This window comes from Rhinopithecus bieti, unplaced genomic scaffold (genome assembly GCF_001698545.2).
Source record: "Rhinopithecus bieti isolate Rb0 unplaced genomic scaffold, ASM169854v2 scaffold_3858, whole genome shotgun sequence".
Lineage (NCBI taxonomy): Eukaryota > Metazoa > Chordata > Mammalia > Primates > Cercopithecidae > Rhinopithecus > Rhinopithecus bieti.
The window spans coordinates 928,639-955,873 of record NW_016804227.1 but is presented as its reverse complement, the minus strand read 5'-3'; the positions used below and the strand labels follow the sequence as shown (position 1 = coordinate 955,873).

Genomic DNA, 27,235 nt, shown 5'->3' with positions numbered 1-27,235 from the left:
AAAAAAAAAAAAATTAGCTGGGTGTGGTGGCACATGCCTGTAGTCCCAGGTACTCGGGAGGCTGAGGCAGGAGAATCACTTGAACCTGGGAGACTGCAGTGAGCCAAGATCGTGCCACTGCATTCCAGCCTGGTGACAGAGAGAGACTCCATGTCAAAAATAAATAAATAAACAAAACAAAACAAAACAAACAAACAAAAAACACACCCAATGTTGGCCCTGAAACAGATCTACTCACCTCAAGATGCTCTAGATCAGTGGTTCTTAATGGGGGATGATTTTGCCCCCCAGGGGACATTTAGCAACTTCTGGAGACACCTTTTTTTGTCACAACCGGGGAGGTACAGGGGTTAAGTTGCAATTAGCATCTAGTAGGTGGAAGCTTAGGATGCTGCTAAACATCCTACAATGCACAAGACAGCTCCCCACAGCAAAGATTTATCTGACCCAAAATGTCAATAGTGCTGAGGCTGAGAAATCCTGCCCTAGATCAAATGACCCAGGCACAGGAGCTTTCGGGTTCTTTCATACAGGCAATCTATCCCATCCTTATTAGTTTATCCATGCCAATTCTGACAGTGTATGGCTAAGGGGCCAGACCATAGTCATCAGCCCTATGACATTCATTCCAAATCTACTCAAATAGGGCCAGGAAAAGACAGAAGGAAAACTTGGGGTTAGCTAAATAGTAGATGTCAAAAGGAAAAGAGAAATTGTATTGTATATTAAATGTTAAAGAGGCGAAATTACCAAACATGAGAGCAAGCAGAAAGATCTTTCCTTAAATTTAATAGAGCAGAAAATGCAACCCTTTTTATTTTGAATAATAAATAACACCTTACATTACAGTGATGTTCAAAAGCCAGCATGCAAGGCCAGTAATCCCAGAACTTTGGGAGGCCAAAGTGGGTGGACTGCTGGAGCCCCGGAGGTCAAGATCAGCCTGGGCAACATAACAAAACCCAGTCTCTACAAAAAATACAAAATGTAACCAGACATGGTGGTGTGCACCGGTAGTCCCAGCTCTTTGGGAGGCTGAGGTGGGGAAACCAGTAGAGCTTGGGATGTCAAGGCTGTAGTGAGCCAAGATCGTGCCACTGCACTCCAGCCTGGGCATCAGAGTGAGACCCTGTTGAAAGAAAGAAAAGAAAAGAAAGAAGGAAAGCAGGAAAGAAAGAAAGCAAGAAAAAGTCGGTATGCTTTCTTAGCTCTGCCTACTGCCAAAATATTCCTTCAGCAGTAAGGTGCGGCTTCCATATTCGTGATTGCAAAAGGAAGCTAATTAAAATGAGTATTTTTGAAAAACATCCTGGGAATTCAAAATAATTAATGTGTTGCTTTAAAAAATGAGAAGTGATGAATCTTGATGTTAAGGAGTCGACATGTTTACCTCATCAATATTTCACAGGTGTATTGCCATGGAAATACAAGAAATTATCTACTGCTGGCCTTCCCAGAATTCCTCTTTATTCTTTTTCAGAATCTCTTATCAATTAACAGTTTCCCCTTCCTTAAGGTGTTTCCAGAGAAATTTCTTTAAATGATTCTGCTTTCTACATGGAAGGCATTCCAACTCTGACATTTCTATTTCTACTTTGAAATCTGCTCTAGGAAAGTTTTAAACTCATGCATATGGGGAGAGGATGGCTGTGTCTTAACGAGAAATTAGATCATCCTGCCTAAGCCTCTATCAGCAGGCTGTCTGGAATCTACTGAGCTGTTTTATCGGAAAAAGTCTTCCAGCAAGATAGTTTATGTGCATGCTGTTAAAGGAGTGAACCTCTTAGTGAAGTCGTAGTTATCTATGACCCCTGACCGGAGAGGAGCCAAACAAATTAGGCCTGGTCAACAACTGTCTCCTGCAAGGCTGGGAACAGTCATAGCTTTAACAAAGAGAAGGGTCCTCAGCCTTCCCTCCTCTGTTTGTGGTGCAAGGATTGATAAAAGGAGTCCCTGAAGGAAGGAGCACTTCAAATATTTCTCTTCAAAACATATCTCTACCATGTCTGATAGTGTTCCTTACAGGACTGCTATACCAGAGGGCCCATGTCTACTGGATGCTCCATAAATCCAGAAAAAGGAGCACATGTATTGGTATTCTAAGAATATGACAGATTTTTTAGAAATGTAATATAAGAAACACACATATATATACAAACATGCATAAATATGTATGTGTATGTATGTATACACATATGTGGAGAGAGGGAGAGAGAAATTAATTGAGTGATCAATTCATTTAAGAAAAATAAATTAGAAATATTGTAAAATGTCCATCAGGAGAACGGTCAAGCAAATGATGGTATATTTATACAATGGCGAAAAATCGGAACAAAAATTGTAAGCATGCCTACCATATGTCAGGTGTTTTCACATTATCTTATTTAATTCTCCCTGTCAATTATCCTTTCAGGTAAGAATTATTATCCCCAATTTACAGAAGACTAAATGAAAAGCACATAAAAGGCATTAATAAGTTGCCTTGGGTCACGAAGCTGGTAAAGAGAAAAGCTGAGATACACATCCAGGTGTTTTGACTTCCTGCCCAGTGTTTCTCCCATTGCATCCGTCTCTCCCTCGAGATCTATAATGTGAACTAGGTCAATCAGTGGAATTGTAAATACAAAATAACAGTAAACAAAAAGCAAATCATAATGTAGGTGCATTGATTTTCATCACATGAAATTTTATATGTACTGAAAACGATGATAACCAGGAGACTGACAGAAAAAAACCCTGAAATTAAAATCATCAGAATTTGTTCTTCCTATTAAGTTGCTTAAGCACTCAAGAAAATCACCAAAATTAGCTCCTCAATGCATGCCTGTTCCAAGCTAATTAAAGGTAAGAAAACTCTGTTACAGGCTGAATGTGGCTGGGCCAGGTTAAGATAGAGAAATACCTCATCCTTCCTAAAATTCCCAGCCCCTTTAGAGCCAAAGTGACTGGCAGAGGGATGCAGTATATCAAAGGATGAAATTTCTGTAAGTTAAAAAGCTTTGAGAACAAGTTCATATCTCGGCAGAAATCTCCTTTTCTTAAAATTAGCACTTACACCATATAACGTTCTTTGAATTCTTCCTTCAAACAAAATAATTTAATTGAGGGAGATTCTCTTTGCAGTGGCTCTGCCTAGAGAGCATCTATCACCTGCAGTCGAAGAGAAATACTTTAACACCTTCCCTTCTAGTTCCTCACCTCAGATTTGGGGGCTACACTGTTGCCTAATAGAGTGGCCAAAACCAAAGCATGAGTCTCACTTGGGCCTACTCACATCATGCTGCAACTTGCAGAAATAACCCGGAGTGAACGTTGTGTGTTGGTGCTCCCTCCTCCAAAGAGTAACTGGGAATTCACAAGAATAACTGTCTTTCCAGAGACAAACTCCGAAAAGGCTCACCAAGTGTGCAGTCCTCCTGTGCTCAAATCCATGAGCCGAGAATTGAGCTAGATGCCACTTTTATCTTGCCCCTTGGCTCTTTCGTTTTTATAATAGGCAGGTAAGTATGTCTTCTAATTCAGCAAAAGAATGAAATGTTGACAAAGGTTTTCTGAGATTGTTTTTAAAAAGAAAATAGCCTATAAATACAATTCATACCGGTGTCAGTTTCTTTATGAAAAGTATTTCCTACTAACAAAAAACATGGAAATCCAAGTTCCCCAACTGGCTTCCCTTAAAACCTCTGTTTTGTTTTACAGTTACATAATAATAACCTCCCTTGGTTCTCTTTTAAAACTCCCACCTATTTCCTCTCTTCTTTTGTCTTGACTACTACTAATACAGAATCCTGGTTCAAGAATCGAGGAAAATGCTTGAAACAACTACAATAGGATTAGCACATATTATTAAATTTGAGAGTAGCAATTTGAACCATAATTAATTTGAATCTTCCTAACAACTACACAAAATAAAATCAGTTTGCTAACATGGCTGGTCTCATCATTGGCTTCTGGCTGCAGCCCCAAACGTTTAATAAGGACATCTATCCAGATTTTTAAAATATGCCAGCCACCCTATTAAAAGCTTTGTATGTATTATCTCATGTAGCCCTCACAAAAATTCTAAGAAGTAATTGTGAGAACGGTTACTGTTGTTCCCATTTTAGAGATGAAGAAACTAGGGCAAAGAGAAGTTGAGTAACTTGCCCAGCATACATCATTCATCTAGTAAATTGGGAACTAAAGTCGAACCCCACACAGTCTGGCTCCAGAACCCATGGGACCACCACACCATCACTGGTACAGACTGCTGTGGCCATTCAGCGGGCTCCTGTATCTGTAAGCCACTGATCCCAAACACAAACTCAAACTCACATCTCTCATCATTTTCACTGCTTCCCTGGTCCTCCCGAGTCTTCTGGCACACATTGCTAGCCTTCTTTTGATGTACACCAAGACATTGGTGTCTCGTCCTGAAGAGGGAGATATAAAACACCAACATTTAAAAAAAAAAAACACAGAGGCCCATTTGCCTTGCCCCTAAAGGAAATCTTCAGAGCACTGACAACTTGGTTAACAGTAGAATGAATATCGAGTAAAGTAAAAGCATTTAGACTCCCAAAGGTCAAATCATGTGACTGGTTACCTAATCCATGCTTTTGAGTGAGGATGTTGAATATTTGATAATAAATAAAATCATCTGCCACGAAGTGCTGCGAAAATGAACATGCCCACAATGTATACGGTTTACAAGCAGGAATTCCACATTCTTCAAGTGTGCATTCTTTTGGTAAAGATGCAGAGGTGAATCTCAGGTTGCATCCTGATGAACTATTTTTGTTTCATTCTTGACATTAAGTCTGGAGAAGCCTCATCTTGAACTTCTGCTTCATATTATTCTTTCCCTAATACTAGTGACATCATAATCATCTCCAGGTCCCCTAAGCAGTTGATTTTAGATGGCAATATAACACATTCCAGATATGACAATAGAGTATGCAACAAAATGAAAAACTACCCTAGTGTTAGAGAAAGAATTGACAAGCTAAATAGTTGTAACAATAGTCACTAAAATGACTCTTAAAAAGTACATTAACAACTTCTAATCTTAATCTTTTATTTAATTATATGTCTTGTTGGATATGTTTTCAGACCAATGAGAACATGCATGTGTTTAATCCTCAATAAAAATTACCATGTTTGAGAAAAATATGACACACCTGTTACAGATTAAGTACATGTATAATATGCAGCTATTAAAAGATGTTAAGACGAAAGTCCTAACATTTCAAGATTGAAACAATGAGAACAAGATGTGTGCTGAAAATTTGCCAAGTACCTACAAATTATTTTAAAAATGTGATTATATTTTTGGATAGATTTAGGCAACAGGTTGAAATGATTTAATTTAGAGAAGAAAAGAAAGAAAATTAATGTATTATAGGTTATGTAATTTTATGTATTGATTTCCATTTAGTTCACAAAATACACATTTACTACATGTCTTCAAAATGCACTGCATTACACTAAAACACTTTTTTATTAAAAAGTGAGACATAGATGGTGATTAGAGATTTTATTAGCATATAGATGCTACAAAATAAAAATAAAAATCTAGGTATTGATGTGGTACATGTGAGGACATACTCACGTATATGCAGGCTGTAATGCAAAGATTTTGCCGACACCTTAGTTATGGGGACTAATGCAGTCAGTTTCTACACCAAATCCAAGTTTAACATTAACATTTAATTTTATAATCTCAAATATGAAGGAGATACATCCCTACTCCCTAAGTTTCAGGAGGGAGAAACTAAGTGAGAAACAAAATAACTTTGTGAATTTTGGTTGGACCATGGAAATACTTACTGTCTTACCACAAAGACTGCAAAATTTCTGCTTAAGCAACAAACAAACTGATGAGACGAGGGGCTCAGGGAATTCCAGAAAAGATTGCGTTGTTTTCTTTCTATATGGTTCCCCGCAAAGCGTCACTGACTTTCCATTTAGTATATTGAAGTGAAAGGTCTCAGGTTTTAAAGCGTTATCTTAAATTTAAAAGGCAGTTTTGTTTGTTTGTTTAAAAGGTATTATTTTAATAGAAAAAAGATAAATAACTAGGAGCTCATGGCTCTTTCTCTCTGGAAGCCAATACCAATGTTTCTTATGTAACAGAAAATACTGATACAATCACCAAGAACTTATATTCTTAACTGTCCTATTTCAATCCATGTTATAGAAGATCTATAAGATAAAACCTTTGCTAACACTATGGCTAATTTAAATCCTGTTTTCCAACTGGGTTTTAAAGTTATGAGCAAAAGCGACTGATGAACAGAAATATGTAAGAACTCAGGAGGGAAAAAGGTTACCATCAAAGATTACTGCCATTTATTTCTGGGGTTAGGAATCTATGGGCAGGAAAGAGAATGTGACTATAAACAGTAATGAAGCTGTAAGTTAATTATTTACTAACTGCACTTACAGGAAAGAAGAAAATTAATAAAAATAAAGCAAAAGCCAATATTTTCTCTTGTCTAGAATCATATTTTGAACTGGACTAAAATTTGCTCTGATTAATAATTTTACAATTCTGATCCCCCAATGCATCAACCTGGAGGAAACCTTACTATGTTGGGCTTCATACTGGGATCCATGATGTTGTAGCTGCTGAGAGCGTCGGTAACAGCCATCTCCAGCCTTCAGGGCCTGCTTAAATAGTTTTTCTGCTTCAGCAATGGTTGTTGCTTCCTCTTCAGCCAAAAGAATATAAGCAGTTGCACACCTGTTCATTCAGATAATAGCCACCATCAATTACAAAGCCAAGGACATGGTAACAGACTTGTAGGAGCTCATGCAGAAAGGCAAGGAGTTACGCCAAAACATGCAGAGTGGCCAACTGGTTCATGCACCCCTGTTTGTAGTTGCTGACACAAAATAATGGTACAAAAGAAACGTCTATATTTTAGCTTGAGCGGTAGGATGCGTAGTGTTAGGAGCATGGGGCTCACATATGGACTCCACCCTTTATTAGTGTGTCACTTTGGGCAAGTTCTTACTCTGCCTCCCTGATGGAGAACAACATGGAATCTTTGTTCACAGTGTTGTTGTGAAGGTTAAGTAAGATGACGCATGTAAAGTGCTCAGTACAGTAGCCAGCATGTGGTTAAGTGTTCAATAAATGTCAGCTAGTGATGGTGATGATAACAGCTGTTATTAAATAGTTCCTTCCAACACTTAAAGTTAGAGGTGCTATATACAGGTTTACTTCTGTTAACCAAACACAGATTGTCTTCAATCTAAGGATTTCTTCAGAATAAGAAATCTGTTAAATCAAGTTACTCACTGAAAAAAACACAGTGCTTCAACATCTCTTTACAGTTAGCACTGACTTTCTGCTTCAGAGAACATGGGAAGAACCTACAAGTAGTGTTATTTCTGAAGAACTCAAAATCTGACTCAGCTACAGTAGCTAACAAGTTAAATCTCATGCCTTCAACAACAATAGCTACCACTTGTTGCTCAGTATCTATTAAGCACTGTGCCAGGCACTTAACATATATCATCTCATATAATCCTTTCAACAACCCTCTAAGGTGGGAAGACAAAAGGATAATTAATGAACATGGGGAGTTCTTGGGAATTTAAACCTTCCAAAGCATATGAGGAACAACCCACTGCCAAAGACAGGGAATGGAATAGGGCAGTAGTGAGGCTGTAACAGACCACACAGGCCCTGCACCCATCCTTCCACTTTCCTTCCCCGCTGCCTCACTTGTGGCATTTCCCTACTTATTTCCATCAGACCACAAGAGAGAAAATAAACAGAAAGTAAAACCAAATGCTACTTTTACTGTCCACAAACTGCAATAGCCAGCTAGGAAAAGGAGGCTGAACTTCACAGCTAATGTAAGGGTTGGGGCTACTAATTAATCTTAGCCTTAGGAAGGGTCTGTAAGGTCTTCAGCCAATCTCTCTAATTTCAGGCAGGAACCATCAATGGGGCTTTAAACAATGTGGTGAGGTAGGGAGAAAAATGCCCAGAAAAACAGCTATAAAACCAATTTCTACAGATGGCAGCATCCATGACTTGGAAAGAACCATAATGATGCTGAAACTATCCAAGTGATTCACTGGAGAAAATAACTGGGACAGGCATCAGAAGAAATGCTTAAGGCTTCAGATGCCGACATATAAATATGAGGCAAGGGTAATGAAGTGAAAATTGAGATTGTAATACTGAGTGGTAGATACAGTATCAGAGGAATTAACTGTAAGATTGTAGTTGTTGGGCTGGGAACCCAAGAATGGTTGGGGCTAGCTTGCTTGCTTTGCTTATTTAAATTTCAAATGGTATTCTTAGGAGGAGAGGCAGAGTAGCACTACTGGCCAAGAAACATACATCTATGTGGAAACGCATGAGTTTGGGGTAGAAACATGCTAAGAGCTTGTGAGTGAAGGAAAAAGGAGAGAGCAATAGAAGTGCTAATGGTTGGGGAGTACAGAACAGACTGCTCAGCTCGATGGAAGATATAGATGATGCATCCTTGTCACAACACAATACACACACAGAAGCAAGAAAGTGTGGTGATGGGGGTGTCAACCATCCAGATATCCACTAGAAGTCTCATTTGGTTAGAAGTAGGGCACCCAACAGGTTCTTGACTTACTTTGGTAACAATTTTATCTCCCAGATGGTAGAGGAAGCAATTAGGGGAACTTCAACTCTGGACCTAATTCTGACCAAGAAGAAAAAAATAGTTGGTAAAATGAAAATTGATAGGAACATTCAGAGAGAGTCACTATGTCATTTCGGAGTTCAGGGTAATCAAAGAGGGGAAGGTGGACTTCAAAAAATTCAAAGAAAAGAGGCATGATTCAATGGCATGAGACTCAGAAGGAAAAATGGTTTAAGAGGGTTGAGCAGCTTCTAAATGTTCAACTGTAACTGCAATCACAAATGATCCTCTCAGGAAGAAAAGAGGGGTGGCACTTAAGTAACCAATATGGCTTCACAGAGATTTCTCCCAGGTCAGATTTTTAAAGGACGTATTTTAAAAGATGGAAAGAGGGCATGTAATGATGGTCTATAAGAGAGTGGAATGAGTTTATAAGAATAATGTCAGGAGAGCTACAATTCCAAATTAGCTGATGCTTGCAAATAATAATAATAATAATAAAGACAAAATAAAATACTAAAGACAACCATTTATTCCCTATTTTAAAATTATGTTTAAGGCCCTATCACCATCCCCATGTCACAAAAGCAAATAAGCAAAAAAAAAAAAAGACAAACAACATAACAACATAACAACATCAAAACAAGGAAGGTTTATTGTTAACAGCAGTAGATAATAAAGAAAAAGCAAAACTCTCTCCCTCCTATTTTGTTCCTGGCTTCTCTATCAAGGAGAATGACTGTCAGACTGAAAAAGGGAGAAGAAATTAAACTCTAAAATGGGTAAAAAGATGTAAGATAGCAAACAATTGATCCATTCTAAATGAATTACTGGACTGGATGGGCAAATCCCAGGAAACCAAAAGACCTTGTAGGCAGGCCATGGAATTGCTCTCTGTGGATAATCGAGGAATCACAAAGAATGGAGAGGTGCTAGAAGATGAGATGATAAATGTAGCATAAATTTTCAAAAAGGGTAAGAAGGCTGACTTCCCAAACTACAGAACACAGTGATTTGGAAAGATATTCTAATGGATTATTAAAGGGATGGTCTCCAAGCACTTTAAAAAGAAAGTAGTGACCACTAGAAGCCAGCTTAAATTCACTAAGAATAAATAAATCAGATTGTGCTAGCTTAACTTACTCTAATAGATTTACATGAACAATACAAAAGATGGTGATTCATGAAGACATGAACCTGGAGGGTAGTTTCTACATGTCATGTCACAGGGCTCTATTCCTGGCCCTCATATTTTTCTCAGAAACATGGATGACACACAGAAGGCAGGCATATCGAATTTGTAGATGACAAGAAACTGGAAAATAAATATGTTGCATGACAGAATCAGAAACCATAGATCAACTGGTTACAACGGCAGGATTTCCAACTCTCAAGACAATCTTTTTTTTTTTTTCTTCCCTAAGACCTCTGAAGAAGATTCTGTAAACTTCTTCAGAAAAATCATAAAATAGTTTAGCAATGACCACTTGGCAAGGATAGTGTTGAGGTGATTCAAGCACCAGATGGGTGGTTGAGCTAAGTGACCTTTAAGGTCTCTGCCAACCCTGAGTTTTTATGACTCCAACTTTAAGAATCTTTCTCATTTTCTGAGATCTCCAGAAGAGATTTCCCAGCCTTCCTTGGTAACCCATAGAATGTTTAACAACACTCAAGACAGCATTTCCTCTTATCTTTGTCTTAATCTTGAAATAGTTTCTAAAATTTTTTTTAAACCTTATGTTGTTATCATGTTTTCCCCACTAGCAGAAGTTCTACTAGAAAACGTTCTAGTGCACATGAGCATTCTACATCTGGAAAAATTTCCCTGTCAGAATGTGTTAGATATGTAAATAATTGTATTTATTTTACATCTTCACAATATCCTAGGGAAAGCCCTTCAAGAAATTAATTTAGGATTACAGCAAAGCCATTGAATTTCTCTCTAAAATGACTAAAACCACCTCCACACGGTGGCTGTCCTTCATTTAAAAAAAATAAAACAGCTTTTTAAAATAGAGTAATAACTCCCCAAATAATCCTCCAGTTCAAATGCAGTTTAATTTAAGTATCTTATCAATGGCAACTGAATATATTCAGCAAAAGATGAGATTTCTTTTTTAACGGCAAGATTTTCCGCCACTTACTCATTTATCTCCAATGCTTCATGAGCTGCAGAAATCCTAGCTTGGGGGTTTCTCTCTCTCCAGGCTTTCTGCATTACTATTTAAGAAAAAGAGAAAAAACCAAGTCAATCAATACATATAATTAGGTAGACTCAGTAGAGGACAAGAGCTAAATTGGGAATGTCAGCTTAAATTACAAGAATATAGTTCATTGCTTAGAGGGTTGGCCAAAATCTCCAAAGTCACATTAATGCGCTATTCCACTGTGTTTCAATTGCTGATAGCAAACCTTTTTTGTGCTCACAAAACTACAGGCTAAGGAAATCAAGGAAAGCACTCTAACAGAGATTTTGCATGTCGTTTGCACATTAATGTCACTTGTGTTTGGAGAACATACATTATTTTACACATTTTGAGATGACATTGCTACTAACCTCTCCATTCACTTAGATGCAACATAATTGGTCATTTTCTGAAGCACTTATTACAGACTCTTGGTGTTAGAACATTTTGAAACCATTTCAGGAATGATGTGTGGGTCAGTAATAAGTGCTTAAGCTTTTGCTTAACATGTGTACTGACATCCCAAATTTACCTGCAAACCTAGCTTTTATATATCAGAGCAGTTTCCGAACATATGGTGGAAAGCTCAATGTTTGGGAATATTTACTGTACCATGATGTTTCTCCCACAGCAAAGAGTACCATTTTACAAAGGAGTAACAATCTCCTTATTTATTTTATAAATTTGTATTTTATAAATTCTTTTAGAGTGTGCAGAGGTTCCCTTTTAAAAACATTTTTTCACCTATTTACTTTGAGTTAGTTTTATAATACAAAAAATTTCGGTTGAATTATTTGAAACTCACGTAATGTAAAATACACACTAAACAAAGTATTTTATCAGATGGAACACACATCTGGACTCCAATAGCCAAGGCCATGACCCCATTCGATAGTTAACCTATAAACCGGCAAATAAAAGTCACTAAAATATATTCATTAATCATTTTAATCCAGTGAATTCCAATTTCTACTTTGGATATCATAAAGGAGCAAGATCCTTCACGCTAACTCAACCAATAATTTCATTAGCATCATATAAGATTTATATTTCTTTAAAATATATAAAACCAAATTTAATATATTTTTTTAAATCATGATTCAAATTATTATGAGGGGACTCATTTCTACATCAATACTTCATTGTGATAAAGGTTTACATAATTATCAGAGTTCTGGGTTTTTATTAGTCAATCAACAACTTAACATTTTATTCATTGGAGTTTTACAGAGTGGATATTCTAAAAGCAGAAATCTTGATACTTAAGCCAAAAAGCCCTCCCATTCAGAAGGATGTATGGATTTTTCATACTTGCGTCTGCGGGACGCAGATGGTCCGAGTCACAAGTAAAGAACGTCTGGTGGTCCTGAGCAGAGAGATTCATGTCATAATAAGTAAGAGGCTCTCGTCCTGTCACCCAAGTATACCTGCAAAGGAGAAATAAGATGATTAGACACTTTTGAGAGAGAAAAGCAAGACCTATAAAATATTAAGCTGCAGAGGTATTGAAATACAGACCATTAACTGAATACTAAAATAACTTTGCTAATTAATAAAAAAAATTTTTTAAATCATCTTATTCTCCCTTCAGAAATTATATCAATCAAAAGAAATAAACATTTTCCCCTGTATTTTCGTCTTAAAATTTACTAGCCATTGCTAATGAAAACCTTCCCTAATTCGTATTATGAATAGACACTTTCCTAAAGCTAAGAAAATTCTAATTTGCCTAATTACTTTGCTAAACTAAATTCCAACATAACTTCTGTGACATCTCTATAACCATATTCCAGGTAAGCTTCAAAATGTTTTGAATATATAGTATATATTGAAAAGAATAACTGTTAATACAAAACTCTAAAACTACACATTTTGTAAATTATCCCAAATCTAGTGCTAAAATATTTATAAAACAGAAAATCAAAACATTTGAAGATAGTATTAAAAAATGGATGCACTAAATAGACTGTTACAATGACCCCTACATGAACCAGCAAAAACATTTACTGCTGTCTTTGCTCTCTGAACCAGACCCATTTGTTTCCCAAGCTGTCAAAATGCTTACCGATTATATTCAGCACCCCTAAATAAATTTAGTGGATTTCGCCATACTTTGCATTCTGCAACAAAGAGAAATATGAAAATGTTACACGTAAGTTCAGTGACACTACAAGCTAATTAATTCAGCAAAACACCCTTCCTGGCCATTTGATAAGATAATTCTAGTCTCTATCCTTTACATGGGAAGCAATGTGGAAAAACTCTGGGTGGTTAATCACAAAATGTGGCTCAGGCTCCAGGACTTTGGAAAGTTTTGCCTAATCTCTCTGGGCCTGAGTTTCCTCACTTGCCAAATCAAGATACATGCCAAAATCAGCTAGTTCATAACTCCTAAAATTATTTCAAGCAGTCCAAACTGATTCTATGAATTTACTTCTAAAACCTTACAGATAAAAGTATAGGCAGAAGTAAACCTATTTTCTGTTGGTCTAAAACATATCTCACAATAACGTACATGACAAGACAAACTATAGAATATAATATGCAAAGAGCCTTACAGTCTTAATTTGAGTTCATGCTAACAGTGATTTTATGATAATTTACCAGTTTGCTTTTGCCTCACAGGAAAGGAATAAGAAAATTAATAAGGTTACCATATTGTAGGAAGAAATGCAATTTTAAAAATTTTCTCAAAGCACTTTAATATCATTTACCTGCATAGATACATGTACTAATCATCATACTAATATCATAATGTTAGCATGTCCTAATAGACCGTACCTTTTCATTATACCAGGACCACAGAAATTTAGAACAAAAGGACTTTAACTTAGAAAAGTCAAACATTAGCTTTAAGACTGTGTTACAATGGTAAGCATATGACTAATAAACTACAATTCTTTTAAAACAGTCTATGATTAAGACTTTCTACTGATTCAGAATACTAGATTTTGGATGAATAAGATTTTATTAGGAAAAAAATCAGTTAATAGTATTCAAAACATCTATGTGCACGTGTAACCAGCAAAAAACACATCCAACAACATATGTACAAAAAAGTGAGCAATTATTGCAGAAATCCAAAGGACATTAAAGGCCACATGGTGATTCATTAGGATTCTATCCTCAGTCCTGTACATTCAACGTCCATCCATCCACTGAGCATTAATTTGAGCACCCACTGGAGGAAATAAGTAAACCATCAATTTCAACACAGTATGATAATGGAGAACACAAAACACTCTGGGAACATGTGTGTAATCTCAATAAATATTAGTTAAGACAGTAAAGGATGTACATGTAACAGGAATACATGTTTTCATTTAAAGAAGATGCACTTATTTCTAAATCAGGGCAGGATCTCACTTAAAATTCACGCAATATTTATAAATAATGGCCCTAAATTTTTTGTCACTTAGCTTAACTTGCCATTTAGAAAATGATCTTTGTCCACTTAATTTAGCATCTCTGCATTTTGTTCTTGAGAAACTGAGATTTGATGGCTGTCAATTCATATGGCATTAACTAGAAAATTATGCTTCCTGTAATTACTTTTTCTCCCCTTAGAGGAATCACTAACACCCTGACTCCAGATCATGGCTTGAAACACACTGGTGAGCCAAATCACCATAATCCCTGCCCTTATGGCTATTATAACTACCTGGACCTCACCACTGCCAACCCCTGCTCAGAGAATCTCTTCTAAGATTCAAAGTGCTCTTTTTAAAGCTTCATGAATATTGCAAGATTTGTATCTAGCATAAAATAAACATGAATATAGATTTATGGATAAGGATCCTCGTGGTAGAATTATTTACTATAAAAGAAGGACATTTGGGGAGATGTTTCTCCTCCACTGAATTTCATCTGAAATATTAGTAAAAAGGCTATGGCAAATATTTTGTCTCCAACAAATACATTATTATACTACCTGAAAGGATAAGCACTGTTTAAATATCAATTGACAAATTACAAAGAAAACTGTTTTCAATTAAAATTTCAACTCTATTACATATCAGATGCAATTGAAATGATTTCTAAACAAAAAATAACTCCAAAGAGAAATCTTGTATATACCTGAAGTATTCACTGAGCAGTATCTAAAGATGCTCTTTATTTAGGAAGTGTCACAATATAGCCGGTAGGGGGTGCAGCAAACATTGTGAAATACTGCTTTTATGACTTCCATTAGAGAACTGAGCTTAAAAAGAAATCTGTGTTAACATTGTTGCCATGTATGTGTGCTGAATTAAGTTTAATTATCCCTAGAACTTAGAAAAAAGGATCTAAGTAATTGCATCAGATGTAAACTGTTCTAAGTGAGAATAAAACACATAATGAAGAAGTACCTAAGAAATGTCTTCATTAGTTATGCCCTCTAAATTGAAGGTGCAAGACAGGTATATTTTTCTTTTAAGAAACAAGCAACCTAGAGGTCAAACATGAGCACATGTCAAAGTTTTGCTTTAAAATTAGGCCACAGCTATGTTAATTTCTTCTTTGTCCCTCTGTTCCATAATCTTACCTTGACTGCAAAAACTCAGTCTGGAATCATTCTAGGGAACACACCTCATAAGTATCAGGCTGCCTGATGGTTTAGTGATAGGGACGAAGGACGTAAATGCCAAGCATATTAGAATATGAAGATTTAAGTCAAGAAATACTCAGATCTCCAGAGCGTAAGAGTTTCTTATTTGTTCCTTTAAGGAATAAATTCCTTATTTCAAATCAGATTTAAAATTTTACCTCCAAAAGGAATTTTCCATTCTTCATTAACATCAACAATTTTAATGCCCTCAAGATGCACTAGAAGTTGATTGGGACTTCATCATGAACTTGCTAATATCATTAATAATATAGTTAAAAATATGCCCTTAATACAACAAACATGCTCTCTATAGTTCCATACGCAGCAATTCACAGGGCAGTCTCTACTCACAAGTGCTGACAGAAATGTTCCATCCTCAGCACACATGCAAGAATGAAATTCAAGAAAAAGGGCAGCAGCAAATATTGGAATAACACTTGTTTAGTTCCCAAAGTCTGCGGAAGAGATTCCCTACTTTGTCATAATGAGATAATTACAAGTTTCTGTGTGAGAGACAAAGAACCTAAAGAATAATGCTTACTATCTACAGCTAAGTACTTCTAAAAGCAAGCTCCAATCCTTTTTTTTAGCCCTCCCTCTCACTATTCCCTACTAAAACCTTTCATCACAATCATACTTATTTCATGTATTTTCATACTCAACTACTCTTCCACAATGCCCATCCTATCACTCATAAGACTGTGTGGTTTAAACATGTATTGAGTGGCTAATTATGCATTAATCTCTCAATTAGGCCATGGGATTACAAAAAAAAGGTAACAGCTTATGTCTCAGAGGAATGTTTAGCCTTGGCAGAAAAGTGAAAAGGGTATTGAACTAACTGGCACCCACCTGAAGAAGCTCTACAGAGGGAATAAATATTCTGAGAGAACCACAGACTTTTCCCTTTGTCACACTATTCAAGGGAAGAGAACTCAATTCTCATAAAACAAAACAAAAGGCTCTATAGTCACAGGGCATTTAATCACACAGAAAGAAAATATTATTCTACACCCAATTTAACTCTGAAAACTTTTTTCTAAAATTAAAAAAAAAGATAGAACATTCCTAGTCATAGGGACTTCAAAAGTTATAAATTGCTAATTCATGGCCCAGAAAGGTTTCAAAACGTTACCACTTCTTCCTAGAATCTAAAGTATGGACAAGCATGACAACGTTATTACAAACAGTAGTAGCAGCAACTTTTGTTGTTGCTATGAGCTTGATTTTCATTGATCCTTTCTGTAAAGGGGCCTAAAGCTCAATTTATCTATATTCCTTACATACATTAGTTAGAGGTATATATTACATCCTTTTTACAAAAGTAAAAAGTACAGAAAAGCTAATTTCCCTAAGGTCTATGGTAAATGAGATTAAGGCCTGGTGTCCAGACTGCCCGACTCCTGTCCATTATATGCAACAAACCTGTTAAATCCTGCAACATCATATTTTGGAAATATTGTGAGTCCATCAGTTAGATTTTTCACTAGAGAAACAGTTTTTTAAAACTCCTCTGGAAAACGTTAGGAACTTTTAACACTTTTAAACACTTTAGTTCCAAAGTACAATAAAAAAGGGTGCTAGCTAAAGTTTCATTGGCTTGTATTATAAAATTAACCCCAAATGAGTCAATTTCTGACAAGTGATTGTGCATATGTTTATCAGCTTTGATAGCTCAGAAATGAATACCCAATTCTCTACATTATTCAGATCAATTTAAAGCAATCATTATGAGTAAAAATATCCATATTCTTAAATAATTAAGCTTTAACTGTTTCATAACTTTAAAATGTTATTTTGAAACAATGATTAGAAGTAAAGGCACAAAATATGTAGGTAGCTTTCAATTCAAATATGTTACTATCTCAAATTATTTATGAAATAACAAAAGATATAAGTAAATGTGAATTTTAAGACCATTATTTTGGCCTGTTATTTAAGATAATGTACTACTTTCTTCAAGAATACTGTTGAGATGGTTAAATCTGTAGCAGCTTCTGCCATACACTTCTCATTGGTCATTTTTTACCTAAGTCAACCAATCCTACCAAATAATGTGGAAATTGTGAAATAACTTTACTAAATAAGTATTCCCTAGCTACTAAAACTGTTTTAGGTATTATCATCATTTAACTGGAGATCTAATTTGTACTAGAGCACAAATTTTAGTGGTAAAGGATTTTAAAAAGATGTGAAAAACATTGGCTAAGATAATCACTTTCAACACATCCATTAGATTGTGGTGAGTTTACCCTCATTGAGACTCTTATAGAGCAGCCCGAAAGGTCCTTGACATGTAGCACTTGGCAATTTGCTGAGGAATATACTTGAAAGGCAAGCACTGAATGGCCTGAATATAAAAGAGTCACTCAGCTAGTGAGTACGCCTAGCTGACCACAAAGCCATACCTCCAAGTGACTGCCATGCTCCACAATCATATTTGTAGAGAAATCAGTTCATCTGGGCACACTGCCAAATGGCTGTCCTCTGACTTGACATTTCCACATGACCTCATTTAATGCTCAAGTGACTCTATGCGGTAGACATCACTGCTATTCCCATGTTTGCAGGTTAAGATACTAAGACGTAGGAAAGTTAAACAACTCGCCCAAGGTCACATACAGAAGATTAGGACCACATCCGTCTGAACCCAGAGCCCAAGCTGTCAACCACTGGCAATCCTGCCACTGACCTGTTCCTACAGTAAGTTTAGGTTAATGTCACTTCAGAAATAATGTCATCCACTGTAGTACAGAATTTTACTAAAATTATTATTTTAATTGCTTGATAATTATGTTAATCTTGGTTTATAGACCTCATAGAGGTTCTGGACAAGGTCAATTGAATTTTTTAAAGTGCTTAAGAACTTGGATTGTGAAGTAAGGCGACCCAGGTTATCCGCCATGTGACCCTGGACAGATTACTTCACCTTGCTATACCTCAGTTCCCTTAACTATAAAAGAGAAATAATAATATCTGCTTCCTGGGGCTATTGTGAGGATCACGAGAGATAATATCATACAAAGCTGATAGCAGACACTAAGAGTGTTAGTTATTATCATTGGAACGAAATGGCTTCCTATGGAGAAAATTATTTGTTCTAGTGTTATGAAAATTTGGGATCTACGAAGGTCTTGAATATATTTTTTATTCTACCTGAATTTCTACATTGCCATTGTTTTTCTTTATTATCTGAATTTCATCAGTGCTTAAATTGCTTCTAGCCATGTAGTAAAATTTAACTCAGAATTTAGAATATATACATTTATATAGAATTATTAAAATTATTTAGAATTTGGAATATACATATCTTATGAAGATTAAAAGAGATTAAAAGGAGATGATTTGTGACAGGAAGCCAAGTGACTATCCAGTGTGTTTAAAGATCCAGTTCTATGCAAGAGGCTATTAAAGTATCTCAGATAATTTAAACTTGACTTTGGCAGGGATATTTTTCATGTGACAGAGCACTCTCCACTTTTCCCATTATCCTGAAGAAGGTAAACACTACAAACCTTTGTCTTTATGGCATCTTATTTGAGAACAAGGCAAATTATCAAACAGATGTTCCCATAAACACAAATTCAGAATGTTACTGAGACCTTTTAAATCCCTATTCATCATCAGCTCATAAACTAAGCTGAATTAAGAAATGGTAGTGAGAAACATAGTGATGTGACAGAATATATAAGCAGAGTTTATCAGAAATTGCATATCTGAGAGAAAAACAGCAGTTTAGCTCCCAAATAAAGCAAAACCAGTGGAATGGACACAAATGCTAACTTCAGCCAAACAGCGTGAAGTTTGTCTGAAGTAAGAAACTGTATCATTAACTACATTTCTCCACTGGCCCACAGATAAAGATCACTGCAAATTTTGAGCAAGTCTGCATTCAGGCCACTTTGTACAAATCCAGAAGTTTAAAAATACATGCACAATCTGCCTGTAACCATAACAACCTTTCTCACTCCTCACTCCACCACCCCCATCCCAAATCGTTCTTAGGTAGGCCATGTTTTTCAGCTTTTATTCAAAACAAATTATTCCTTAAGGAAAGAGTTACACTGAATTTTCATACAGAACAATGTTTATAACGGATATTTTCCATTTATTCTTAGTTTTTTCAATGATTTTCTCAAATAATCAATAAAATACCATTATACTGCCTTTGCCAACATCCATGAGACTTTGTGAGCCATGTTATATTTCATGTACAATTCAGCAAAGGGCTGTCTTACGATGCTTTAAGAAAATCAATAGATTCACCCTTCTGTTATTAAGGCAATAGTCATTTTATTATTATGAAGGCAATGGGAATTTTTAAACAAGTTTAAGAAAATACACTGATAACCCTCAGCTTTGGACCTTCTTGATACTTAGCATTTAAAATGAGACTATGAGGGGCCGGGCGCGGTGGCTCAAGCCTGTAATCCCAGCACTTTGGGAGGCCGAGAAGGGCGGATCACGAGGTCAGGAGATCGACACCATCCTGGCTAACATGGTGAAACCCCGTCTCTACTAAAAAAAAACACAAAAAAACTAGCCGGGCCAAGTGGCAGGCACCTGTAGTCCCAGCTACTCGGGAGGCTGAGGCAGGAGAATGACGTAAACCCAGGAGGCGGAGCTTGCAGTGAACTGAGATCCGGCCACTGCACTCCAGCCTGGGTGGCAGAGCAAGACTCTGTCTCAAAAAATAAAATAAAATAAAATAAAATAAAATAAAATAAGACTATGAAATAGAAAGTGATTAAAAGTAGAGATAAATTCAGGCAATGTACCTTTTTATTATTTTCTTATTCAAAATCAAAATCACCACAAAACCCAGAAACAGACAATGGTATTATTCCAGTGGTATCTGGCACTTCCAAACTAGCATACATGTTTGTTTAGCTGAGGCAGCCAAATATCAGAAGCCCGAATGTCAAGAAGTGGGCAGACGGAGACCTAAATATACTTAGACAAGGAAATTTCCATTTTTCTAAGGATAACTATTTGAACACTGTTATGATATCAGATAATAAATGCTGTCTATTATATAAGAAATGAATAGAAATATAGAATGCATAGTAGGCACTCAGTAAATACTAGTAGATATTAATATTAAATGAATAGTAGTAGATAATAATATTATCATTGAATTAGTAATAATATCCAAAAGCTCAGTCTTAGCCAAGTAAAAAATACAAACAAACGTGAGAATTTACACAGGTTATCCTCAGTTAATGAATTCATTTCTTCCATGATAATTGCAGAATCTTGTGTCTGACTAGATCTGATCACATCACTCCTCTGCTTAAAAGGTATCATTGGTTCCCATTCCACTGAAGATAAGGCCCAGGTTCCGGATTCCTTAGCACAGCATGAGCTGCTAGCCAACTTTGGCTTCTGTCACAATCCAGTCCCTTTCCCATATGTCCTGTTTTCTAGTCACTTGAAGCCAATTTTTATTTCTTGAACATGCCGTGTTTCTCATGACACTCTGCCTACAAGTCTCCCTTTTCCTTTGTTCATCCATCCAAATCACTATCCAAACCAAATGTCACCTCCTGGGAAGCCTTCTCTGATAGTCTGTATACTATCTACTTCCGTTAATCTTTAATATTTTTACCTTCAGCAACACTTATAAAATTGCATTGTAATTTTTAAGGCATGGCTTTATTTCTAGCCTCTCGCAGTGTCCTATTTCTTTGAAACTCAATGAATCAACGCATGAGTACATGCAAGGCCTGTACTTTCTCCTCTTATAAAACAGGTGGGAAGAATTTCCTAGCTCAGTCTCTCTGTCAACTGAGTAAACATTCCTAAGTACTTCTTATGAACCTAGTCTTGTGTAGGTTTTTATGAACATGATTTTTTTAAAGGCAAAGTTCCTATCCCCATGGAAAAGTCTGTCTATCGAAGGAGACAAAGTGATAAGTGCACTGGTTGTATGAGGAAAACATACAAATCTAAGGAAAACAAAGGAGGAGATCCCGACCCAAGCTGGGAAAAGTAATTTGCTCCTTCAAGGAGAGAGCCACCAGTTCCAAAACTTGAAGGATAAAGAAGAAGAAATTTAAAAAGCCACATTAGGTTTTTGCCTTCCTGTCTAGAATAACCGACCCACATTTCGTAACTGTTTAACCAGGTTGTAAGAATCAAGGATCAGTGTATACATAAATTTTGTTCCAGATTTTAAGTCAATACTCTTTTAATAGACTCTGCCAGCCTGCTATGAGTAGTACTGGGCACCTCTTGGTACAATTTATTTTATGACTAAAGAGTACATGTATAAAAGATGGCATTGCCCAGCCAGGTAACAAAATCGTCTGAGACTTTGTAAACTCATTCACTTTATGAAAGGAAAAGAGACCTCAGCAAAGCAAAACATTACTTAAACAAGCTACTATAATAAATGCTATTTATTATTCTAACGAAGAATCTTGATCATTCAGTCACCAGGCATGAGCAGTGGTGGATAACTGCTACCACTTTGCATCTCCTGTGTATATCCCACAGATTAATTGTGCTCTTGTCTGACTTGAGTTACTATATAGCCTTTGAATGACAAAGAACATTGTAGAAAATTAACAAATTGAAAACAGAAACCATCCTTATCTGAGACCATTTTTTATAGTGAATACATTTATATTTTCATTGAAGTTTCCCTTCTCTCTCTACTTGATCTAAATCTCTTGACATCATTTCTCAATGCAATGAAGAGTTCATATCCTTCTCATTTTCACTATTATTTTGCTGTCTCTCTTAGTGGATGCCTTGATTAAGCCTTATTCTTTATATGAATGTTGATGCTATTCTTAGTGCTGTAACAGCAGCTTTGTTTCAAAGAAATAGTAGACACTGCAAGATGCTAGAGATACTACAATAAAGCCATACTTTAAAAATCACAGTGTAATTTGATAAGTGTTGCTAAAGGTAAAAATATTAAAGATTAACAGAAGTAGAGAGATAGTATACAGACTATCAGAGAAGGCTTCCCAGGAGGTGACATTTGGTTTGGATAGTGATTTGGATGGATGAATAAGGGAAAAGGGAGACTTGTAGGCAGAGTGTCATGAGAAACACGGCATGTTCAAGAAATAAAAATTGGCTTCAAGTGACTAGAAAACAGGACATATGGGAAAGGGACTGGATTGTGACAGAAGCCAAAGTTGGCTAGCAGCTCATGCTGTGCTAAGGAATCCGGAACCTGGGTCTTATCTTCAGTGGAATGGGAACCAATGATACCTTTTAAGCAGAGGAGTGATGTGATCAGATCTAGTCAGACACAAGATTCTGCCATTATCATGGAAGAAAATGAATATATTCACTGAGGTTTGAGAAACTATGGACAAGGAAGCTATAGCATCAGGTTGGGAACACTGACCTAAATGACCGTTGGTTAAGTCAAATGGGAAAAGCCCGGCACAGTGGCTCACGCCTGTAGTCCCAGCACTTTAGGAGGCCAAGGCGGGCAGATCACTTGAGCCCAGGAGTTTGAGACCAGCCTAGACAACATAGCAAAACCCCATCTATACAAAAGGTACAAAAATTAGCCAGGCATGGTGGTGCACACCTGTGGTCTCAGCTACTTGCTAGGCTGAGAAGTAGGAGGATCACCTGAGCGTAAGAGGTGAAGACTGCAGCAAGCCGAGATCATGCCACTGCACTCCAGCGTGGGTGACAGAGCAAAACTCTCACATGGAAAAAAAAAAGGGGGGGGGTAAAATTAATAAGCATTTCCTTTCCCTAGGATGTTTATACCCTCCTTCTCTGATACAGGTTGTCAACTCCATGGGAAAATGAACTGCATTTTTCTCTGAAGCCTAATGTTTAAATAACAGCATTCTTACTCTCTTAGCATGAGTAACAATAATAATTTAGTAAGAGCAAGCAAATAATATTGCAAGCTGAAGGAAATTCCATACCTGAGACACTTTGCCTATTGGAATCGGAGTCCCCGTTACTGGAATTAGAATTGTTGGAAGAGTTGTTGTCAACCCCTCCCAGAAGGGGGCGCAAGTGGCTTACTGAGACTTGTTCAATGAATGAAGTTCCATACTTGCGAAAATACCACCATTCAAATATCTAAAACAGAAAAATAAGTGTGTTTATAGTCCCTGTTATCATTTATAACTTCTGTACACATGCCCATAAAACATGTTACATTTAGTAATTCTATCCACCTTAAGTACTTTTATTTCAAAACTGTTTACTCTAAAATTAGATTTTAGTAAAATTAATAATAACATTTAAAATTCCCAATGTGGCTTTCTCTGCTTAATACTGGTTTCAAAAAACTATAATATCAATCATGGATAAAAGAACACTGTTAAGAACTGCTCAATATAATTTTCTCCAAATTTATATATAATATTCAAATAACAAAATCACCATAGCTGAAAGACAATTCTACAAATGTATACAAATAACTCAGTTTTTGAAATATGGCTTATGAAATATTCCAGTTCTTTGCACTTTATATTCTGATAAAAACCACACCTGTGTAAAATGCTTAAGAGCAAAATCGGGGAGGGGAGGTGGCGGGGGTGTTTGGTAAGACCTCCTTAAGGAAATATTGGTTTTACAGAACAAAAGAATGAGATGTATCCCATTTCCCACATGGATAGCACCCAGCCACTGAGGTTCAGCATTATCCCACTTGCAGAGAAGCGCTTTATAAACACAAGCATCTGTTGTACACCATTAATGTTTACTAGTTCACGAGCCTACTAATTGTTATGTACTGTGAATTACAAAAGGGAAAAGAAATAACTTTCAGTAATGAAAGAACAATGATGCTTACATGATTAGACTGAAGTCAGGACTTCCTAAGCACTGGAAAAGCAGTGACCTCCCCCAACACTTCTTACCTGGGCTCTCTGCCTTTCTACAGTGAACACTTCCTACCACTGCTCAAAGTAGTTCTCTCCCACATCTTTTCTCTGCTCCCTGATTGGGGTTTCCTTAGGCAGTCACAAATCATTCCACAGAAGAAATTTAAGAATCAATCATATCCCAGAGTCTCATAGGATAACTACATTTTTATAACATAAAATGTGCAATTAACATAAAATTACCTTTATCCTTACTTATTCCATAAAAACAAGATTATCTACTCTAGAATGGACTTTGGGCTATAATTTTAAAACTGATGTTTTCTCTCTTTTGTTCTATTAAAGATTTCTAAAAAGATATAAGGAACATTTATGAATGACCAGAGAAGGAAGTATCAATCCAATGAAATGTTTCCAATCCTATAACAGGACACCTTGATTTAATCCCAGGGAGTTATTCTTTCTCACTATAGGTTGAGGAGCCCTTAAATGAAATGCCTGAAACCAGAAATGTTTTGGATTTTGAGTATTTTTAGATTTTGGAATATGTGTATCACACTGGTTGAGCATCCCTAATCCAAAAATCCAAAATCCAAAATGCTCCAATGAGCACTTCCTTTGAGTGTCATGTCAGCACTCAAAAAGTTTCAGATTTTGGAGCACTTAAGATTTTGGATTTTCAGCTTTTAAAGTGCTCAACCTATCGTGAATTATCACATGTTAAAACATCCAAGTATTTTCTCTGGGCAGAGAGGGGAGAATATACTATCAAGTTAAGAAGGGACAAGACTAACCTGTAACATTTGGAATGACTAGGAATGGGATTTTGCATAAAGGAAGAAAGTTCAGGAATGATAAATTTACACACCATGGATATAGAAGGGAGTCTAGAAGAGATCTGGAAGGTGAGTTATTATCTGAATATTGGTTTCTTCAACTGTAAGTGGAAATCATATTTATTGTTTATCTCAAGAGTCTTCAATTTTCATACTAACCCCATGTAAAACACCTAAGTCAGTGCCTGCTGCAGTTGGTTTTCAAAAGTAATAGCAAAGCTGCCATTTATTATGTTAACAATGCACATCCCTTCCACGGGCAGCACACCTCACATGCTACCATGAGGCACTCCTCTTTATGCCAGTCTACAATTCAGGTTAGTACAGCATTTTGCCTGTTACTAGACGATTGGTAGAAGGTACTGGAAATCATCATGACAAAGGGTACTGCTCACTGTACAGTCCTGACCACTCAACAAGGCCCCCAATAGATTCATGGCTTTGCCTTTATTAGAAGAGAAGACTCCAAAGGACCCAGAAAATTATTTGCCCCAAGTCATTTTTCTGCTTTCTATATTGTGCTGCTGGAGCACTTGCCAGTCATAAGTTCACTGATTCCATCACACAGCACTACATGTTCCACACCAACCATAAGCAGTGCTCCAGGATTACAGACTTCGCCCCTGCCACTACAAGTCTATGTCACAGATCCATAATACCTCTCACAGGCTCCTGACATGCCCGTACCTGTCACACACACACAAACTCTGGCTTTCTTCAGATTTCTCAGTTCTTCCAGCAGAACCATAAAGTGTCAGTGCTACAAAGGACCTTAAAGGACTACATAGAGTCCCCTTACAGATGCAGAATGAGAACTACCCATCAAGGTACAATGACCTGACCAAAGTCTCATAGCTAATTAAATAGTCACTTAGCCAGAAGCCCCTACTCTCTGTCACTATCTTACCAAAGCCCTATAACAAGGCTTTTTATAGCTCTGTTGCTTCATGTAAATGGACAGATGTAGCCTATCATTCCTTTTTTCGAATCTTTACTTCCAAGTGCCCTCTGACACTGTCCCTCTGTGCTTTCCTAGTTATAAAAACCAATCCAGAAGTAGTCTATCAACTGGGACCAGATTACTCATCCTAAGGTAAAAATGACTTGTATTAACTGGACATTTGCTTTGTAATAGGTGATAGACCTTCGACCCAGTATTTCTAATGCAGTAATAACAGACTTCAGTAAAGACTGGGTTATTCATGCAGCTGTTTGGGGAAAAAAAGGAGGGCCTTCTCAGGTCTGTCATATCCCTGCAATAGTACAGCCCCTGCTGTGTACAGAGAACACAAGTACAAAGATGGACCTCTGCTGTGTACCAGGGACACTAGAATAAAAAAGGACCCTGTCCTTCTAATAAATATTGAATGAACAACTAGGAAAGAAAGAAGGGAAGAACTCAAAACCTTCTGAAACTTCAAACACAGTGTCCTCATCTAGGGTCTTAACACAAAAATCTTTCCCTTATTCTGAAACATGTCAGGCTTTGGGCGATTACCTCACAGTATTTTAAAAGAGCTGCACAGATCCAAATGGGCAGATGGTGTTATTTAATGCTCACATATTCGGTGTCACTTTGAATTCTTTTCCCTGGTGCATACCTACAATGTAAACAGCGGAGCTCTCATAAACAAATTTAGATTTTAATAGTACTTCTTGGACATGCTAGTAGCTCAGTGGGCCTGTCACAGTGGAACGAAACAGTTTTTAGTCTGACAGATAACCAAAAAATTAAAATATAAATATGCATTTCATAGTCTTAAAAACCTCTCCTGTGCTTTTTTCCTATTCATGCTCTTCCCCTAAGAGGGTCAGGTAAGATGAGAATAAAAAGTATCAAGCGGGTTTGGGATTGAGGAAGTCAACAGGGACCTTACCATTTAGTTTAAAGGCAAAACCCCTTTAAACTAGATAGCTGGGCTATGTGACCTTGGTTGCTTTTCTTGATTCCTTGGGGATTAGTTTTCTAATGTGTAAAATAAGGTCATTGTAAGCATTCAGTTAATGTTGGACGAAGAGATGGAGAGAGAAAGGGAGGGATGACTAGAAGACTGAATGGAAGGATAGTTGGAAGGTTGACTGGATGGATGATAAGGGCTAGCCTGGTTGACATAATGGGAGATTGTCTAAATAAACAGCAGGATCACTAAAAGATTTTGTGTTCATTTTGTTTTTTACGAAAATGAGAGAC

General features: G+C 36.7%; 1 protein-coding gene across 6 annotated transcripts in view; it reads right to left on the bottom strand.

Moving 5' to 3' along the window:
* ST7 (suppression of tumorigenicity 7) overlaps positions 1 to 27,235 on the bottom strand; it is a 282,529-nt gene that overhangs the window by 94,741 nt on the left and 160,553 nt on the right. For 4 of the 6 annotated variants that reach the window (XM_017867342.1, XM_017867344.1, XM_017867343.1 and 1 more), the window contains 7 exons: positions 23,300 to 23,459; positions 12,870 to 12,924; positions 12,116 to 12,231; positions 10,763 to 10,838; positions 8,610 to 8,678; positions 6,570 to 6,724; positions 4,315 to 4,412 (listed from right to left, as the gene is read on the bottom strand). In XM_017867342.1, coding sequence (XP_017722831.1) covers positions 4,315 to 4,412; positions 6,570 to 6,724; positions 8,610 to 8,678; positions 10,763 to 10,838; positions 12,116 to 12,231; positions 12,870 to 12,924; positions 23,300 to 23,459 — 729 coding nt within the window. The remainder of the gene's footprint in view (positions 1 to 4,314; positions 4,413 to 6,569; positions 6,725 to 8,609; positions 8,679 to 10,762; positions 10,839 to 12,115; positions 12,232 to 12,869; positions 12,925 to 23,299; positions 23,460 to 27,235) is intronic. The other 2 variants (XM_017867345.1, XM_017867347.1) reach the window with 1 other exon arrangement.